At 50.6% G+C, this 5,824-nt stretch overlaps 1 protein-coding gene across 1 annotated transcript; it reads left to right on the forward strand.

Annotated features, from left to right (window-relative positions):
- Positions 1-435: 435 nt before the first annotated feature.
- On the forward strand, positions 436-2,911 carry CARTPT (CART prepropeptide). Its single transcript, XM_029069832.1, has 3 exons — positions 436-625; positions 1,340-1,423; positions 2,255-2,911. The coding sequence occupies exons 1-3, from the start codon at positions 467-469 to the stop codon at positions 2,360-2,362; spliced, it is 351 nt and encodes a 116-aa protein (XP_028925665.1). The 5' UTR covers positions 436-466; the 3' UTR covers positions 2,363-2,911.
- The last annotated feature ends 2,913 nt before the right edge of the window (positions 2,912-5,824 follow it).

The following is a 5,824-nucleotide window of genomic DNA, read 5'->3' on the forward strand; positions in this document are numbered from 1 at the left end:
CTCCCTCTCCTCTCTTCTCCCCCTCTCCTCTTCTCCCCCACCTCTCTTCTCCCTCCATACTCCCCCACCTCTTTTTTCCCCCTCCCCTCTTCTCCCCCTCCTCTCTTCTCCCCGTCCCCTCTTCTTCCATCCCCTCCTCCTCCTCCTCTCCCTGTCCCCTTCCCCCCACCGCCCACCCCCCCTCGTCCGCCCGCTTTCTGCCGAGCGTCCGGGGCCCCTGACGTCAAGCGGTCGGAGGAGGGCCTGGGGGGGGGGGGGGGGAGGAGGAGGAGGAGGCCTCTGTCTGTCAGCTGTCTGTCCGCTGTGGGTCCGCCGTCTGTCCGGGGATAAAAGGCGGGGCCGGGGCGGCGGTGGAGCAGCAGCGGCTGCAGCGGCAGCAGCAGCAGCAGCAGCAGCAGCAGCAGCAGCAGCAGCAGCAGCAGCAGCAGCAGCAGCAGCAGCAGCAGCAGCAGCAGCAGCAAGCACCATGGAGAGGTCCGGGCCGCGGCTGGCGGGGCTGCCGGCGGCCAGCTGGCTCCTGCTCCTGCTGCTGCTGCTGCCCGGGACCCGCGGACAGGGGGACCCGGACCCGCCCCTGCAGCCCCGGGCCCTCGACGTCCCCCACAGCGCCCACGAGAAGGAGCTGGTAGGAAGGACCCCCGCCTTCCCCGCACGGACCGGCCGGGCCGGAGGGGTGCGGGGAAGGGGCCCCGGGAGGGAACTTTCCCCCCCAGACGACGGCCGCAGGGGAGGACTTGGCTGCCCAAGGTTTGGGCTTCGGGACTGTCCACCGCTGTCTGGCCTAAGGGAGCCGGCGGGGACTGGGGGATCCCAGGGGCTGGGAGCTCCAGCCCCTTGCCCCCTTGTCCCCTTGCCCTCTTGCCCCCTTATCCCCTTGCCTGGGATCTCCAGCCCCTTGCCCTCTTGTCCACTTGCCTGGAATCTCCATCCCCTCGCCCTCTTGCCCTCTTGTGCCCTTTCCTCGGATCTCCGTCCCCCTCGCCCTCTTGTCCCCTGGCCTGGGATCTCCATCCCCTCACCCTCCTGTCCCCTTGTCCCCTTGCCTGGGATCTCTAGCTCCCTCTTCCTCTTGCCCTCTTGCCTTCTTGCCCCCTTGTCCCCTTGCCTAGGATCTCCAACCCCTTGCCCTCTCGCCCCGTAGTCCGCTTGCCTAAAATCTCCAGCCCCCTCGCCCTCTCGTCCCCTTGTCCCCTTGCCTAGAATCTCCAGCCCCCTAGCCCTGTCGTCCCCTTGTCCCCTTGCCTAGGATCTCCAGCCCCCTCGCCCTCTCGTCCCCTTGCCTGGGATCTCCAGCCCCTTGTCTCCCCCACCCCCTGTGCTGAGCGCCTCTGTGTTGCAGATCGAAGCCCTCCAGGAAGTGTTGAAGAAGCTGAAAAGTAAACGCATTCCGGTCTATGAGAAGAAATACAGCCAGGTGCCCATGGTGAGCCAAGAGGGGAGACTTCCCGGGGGTTCAGGAGGGAGCCACCCTTCCGCCCCATTCCCTGCCGAGCAACCTCGGGAGAGCGGGAAATCTAACCCTGCTAAACTGCCTCCCGGGGGATGGGGGGTGTCTGATGGACCCCTTAACTCAGTTGCTGAGCTTTGCCCCTCATCCTCTCCATCCCCGTTCCTCCCCCTTCTCAATCCTGCCCGCTAAAAGCAGCACAGCTGACCCCGGGTAAGTCCCACAGATTGTTCACCTGTTGGGTGGAAAGGACAGTGGAACTAGAAGAAATTCATTCATTAATTCAATCTTATTGTATACGAGCCCTGGAAAAGGGTATTCCTGAAGACGTAAACTCCTTTGGGCTCCCGGAAAATTCTAAGAGAGGGAAGATTCCCTAACTCCCCTTTTTCTCCAAAAAAAGATGAGGAACTCCCCATGGAGCTGCCTTTGTGGTGTGGGAGAGAGCGTGTGGGTGCACGTCTCATAACCGTCTGTGCGGGGCTTCGATCATAAGAGGATCCTTCGATTGCTACTTTTAAAGATCTCGTATCTAGCTGGCGGAGAGGTGAAGGGACTTTTAGATGACAAGGTGGGTGAGCGGGACAGGGAGAGCTAGCTCTTAAACTTGAAAATCACTTTAACTCGAACATTTTTAGTACACCAGTCAAGGGTTTGTCTCTGTGTGCACCCACTTGTCAGCTCATAAACATTTGGGAGCGTTCCACACATACGGTAGTGAAATAGCCGTATTCAGAAAAGGGTCATCTGTAGTCTGCCTAGCTGTGTTCCGTGCCGATTAACTCGCTGTGTCGTTGGTGTTGGCAGTGTGATGCTGGAGAGCAGTGCGCCGTGAGGAAAGGGGCCAGGATTGGCAAACTCTGTGACTGTCCCAGAGGAACCGCCTGCAACTCCTTCCTCCTGAAGTGTTTATAAAGGGACCTGCGTCCTCCACCTGCATCCTTCCCTCGATCCCCCTCCCCCCCACTCCCCACCTTTCCACGAAAGGACCACTCTGTCATCCTGACCTTTGACTTACACAACTGAAGCCTACATCCGCTCCCGAAGATGGTGGAAATCTTTTCCTGGGGTTGCCCGTTCAGAGCATCTCAATTAGGAATTCCCGTGTCGAAAGGTAATGCCGTGTCTGGTGTTGAAGCAGTTGTAAAGTTTTCCCTCCATTTAGTTTTATTTATGTGGCAAACTCTGTGTAACCCTGTGTAAGGAAGTTGAACTTACCTTGGAAAATTGTATTTTTGTATGTGGAATGTCCTAATAAAAATTAGATCCGAACATCTGTGGTAGTTATATCTTAAACACGACTTGGAAAAGAAGAACACCACAAGAAATCCCAAGACAGTGTGTACAAACTATATATAATAAAGGGTTTTTAATGATTGCTTTCATTGCACTGGTACCCAGATGAGTTATTCACTGTTAAAATGCTCTGATGTAGAAGATAAATTACTGACTGGTAGAAAATCACCTACTTATCTGGAATCTTGTATCATTTGCTGGGAGTGGAGGTCATGAATTTGGCTCGTTTTTGGTTTTGTGTGTGTGTGTGTGTGTTTTGGAATGGGAGAATTTGACAGTAGTAATCCATTCTGATCATTTTGAAAATGGTAAATCAAATGAAGTATCTATATGGACTTAACTTTAAACCTTATCAACTGTAGATAAGATGCTTTCTGAAACAATGATGGTCTCTTTCTTCAGTAGCTTATAACATTCAACAATTTCCATGAGCATTCCAAGTAAAGTACTTTGTAACTTTCAGAATTGTTAAATCATTTTAGTGTCTATCTCCCCCACTAGATTGTAAGGTCCTTGAGGGAATCATGTCTACTAACTCTGTCGAACATCACACATGGTTAATACAATTCCCTGAACACAGATGCTCAATAAATAATAATAATAATAATAATGTTGGTATTTGTTAAGCGCTTACTATGTGCCGAGCACTGTTCTAAGCGCTGGGGTAGACATAGGGGAATCAGGTTGTCCCACGTGGGGCTCACAGTCTTAATCCCCATTTTACAGATGAGGGAACTGAGGCACAGAGAAGTTAAGTGACTTGCCCACAGTCACACAGCTGACAAGTGGCAGAGCTGGGATTCGAACTCATGAGCCCTGACTCCAAAGCCCGTGCTCTTTCCACTGAGCCACGCTGCTTCTCTAATAAATGCTGTTGACTTATTGAGAGGCAAGGAAGAGGGTGGTGGTGAGAAGTAACAATTATCTTAATGGAGCACTCCAGAAATTGAATTTCCTCTCCAATAATTCGCCAAGAGAAGAGAGAATCAAATAATTAGAAGTCAGGCTCCATCCTGTTGTTATCCCCCTTTTCAGCCACCCTCTCTGCTTCCCTGCCATCTCAAAAAAGAGGGGTTCATTTCTGTTTCCAAAGGCTAAACTTTCCGCCCGAATCTCTGACTCTAATCCTTCCACCTCGTGCAATATTCTCCTCTCTCTTCCTATTATCTTGAACCTTTCCCACCTTTAGCTCCTTCCCATTTATCTTCGAATACACTCCTCTCTATTCTAGAAAATGACTTTTAGTCTTCTCTCCCCTTCCAGCCTCCCTTCCTTTCCTGTCTATATGTTCTCTATAAATGTCTGGGAGTCAGAGGACCTGGGTTCTAAATCCAGCTCTGCCATTTGTCTGCTGTGTGAACTTGGGCAGTCACTTAATTTATTTGTGCCTCAGTGACCTCACCTGTAAAATGGGGATTAAGACTGGGGGCCCAATATGGGACAGGGACTGTGTCCAACCCGATTATCTTCTATCTACCCCGGTTCTTAGTATGGTGCCTAACACACAGTAAGCACTTAACAAATACATAAAAAAATCTCTCTGTCCCTTCTGTTAATAATTTCTTCAAATTCAATCACTGTATAGTGTCTCCCTTGTAGAAATCTGCTCATATGGTTTTCCAAAACACATCTCCAGCCTTCTCCTTCACTTTCTCTCTAATCTCCCCAAACAAGACAGCTTTGTGACTACTCCACTTGAATGCCCCCCTGCTATTTCAAATGCTTCCATCCTAAGCCTTCTTTATTATTCACTTTCCTATCACAGTGGATAACACTACTCACCTGTCCCTCACCCTCCACCATTGGAGTCATTTTTGACATCTCTCATTCTCTCCTTCGATCCCTGCCAAGTTTTTCTCTGCAGTCATACCTGGATCCATACGGTACTCTCTACTTACAATCTCTTATAAAAGCCCTCATCACCGTGCACTTCAACTACTCTAATGTCCTTTTTGCTGGTTTTCCGGCCTCCAATCAGCCCCTGTGAGTTATCTTTCTAAAAAACTGGTCGGATCCCATCACTTCACTTCTCACAATCACAGTCACTTCCCTCATCCTGCTGAAGCTTCTGACCATTGGGCTCAAGATCCTCCGTCAGCTAGCTCCTCTGTAACTTTTTTCCTCTGTCTATCAATCAATCAATCACTCAAACCCAGGTCAGATGCCAGAAAGTGTTTACGAGGTCACACTGCTTACATAAGAGAAGCAGAGAGATCTAGTGGAAAGAGCAGGGGCCTGGGAGCCAGAAGGACCCGGCTTCTACTCCCGGTTCCATCACTTGTCTGCTGTGACCTTGGGCAAGTCACTTTGCTTCTCTATGCCTCAGCTACCCCATCTGTAAAATGGGTATTAGTACTGTGAGCCAATGTAGGACATAGACTGTGTCCAACCTGATTAGCTTGTATCTACCCCAGCACTTAGTACGGTGTCTGGCACATAGTAAGTGCTGAACAAATACCATAATTTTTTTTAAAGTAGGTAGTAGATAGAACATGAGAATTAACCCCAGTGATCCTTCTGCTCCTGTCTTTAGGAGAAGTTAGCAGGATCCTTGGAAGAAGCAGGGTGGCTCATTGGAAATAGCACTGGCTTGGGAGACAGAGGTCCTGGGTTCTAATCCCGGCTCCATCACTCATCAGCTGTGTCACTTTGGGCAAGTCACTTAAATTCCCTGTGCCTCAGTTACCTCATCTTTAAAATAGGGATTAAGACTGTGAGCCCTACATGGGACAACCTGATTATCTTGTATGCCCCCCAGCATTTAGAACAGTACTTGGCACATAAATATGGGAATCAGCGTGGCTCGGTGGAAAGAGCCTGAGCTTGGGAGTCAGAGGTTGTAGGTTCAAGTCCCATCTCTGCCACTTGTCAGCTGTGTGACTGTGGGCAAGTCACTTAACTTCTCTGTGCCTCAGTGACCTCATCTGTAAAATGGGGCTGAAGACTGTGAGCCTCACGTGGGACAACCTGATTACCCTGTATCTACCCCAGTGCTTAGAACAGTGCTCTGCACATAGTAAGTGCTTAAGAAGTATCATCATCATTATTATTATTATTATTATTAACAGTGTGATGGTTGCT

The sequence above is a fragment of the Ornithorhynchus anatinus genome, chromosome 1 (genome assembly GCF_004115215.2).
Source record: "Ornithorhynchus anatinus isolate Pmale09 chromosome 1, mOrnAna1.pri.v4, whole genome shotgun sequence".
Taxonomy (NCBI): Eukaryota; Metazoa; Chordata; class Mammalia; order Monotremata; family Ornithorhynchidae; genus Ornithorhynchus; species Ornithorhynchus anatinus.

Coding starts and splice junctions, on each gene's coding strand:
- CARTPT (XM_029069832.1), top strand. CDS start 467: ATGGAGAGGTCCGGGCCGCGGCTGGCGGGGCTGCCGGCGGCCAGCTGG. Junction 626..1,339: donor GCGCCCACGAGAAGGAGCTG/GTAGGAAGGACC, acceptor TCTGTGTTGCAG/ATCGAAGCCCTCCAGGAAGT. Junction 1,424..2,254: donor AATACAGCCAGGTGCCCATG/GTGAGCCAAGAG, acceptor TGGTGTTGGCAG/TGTGATGCTGGAGAGCAGTG.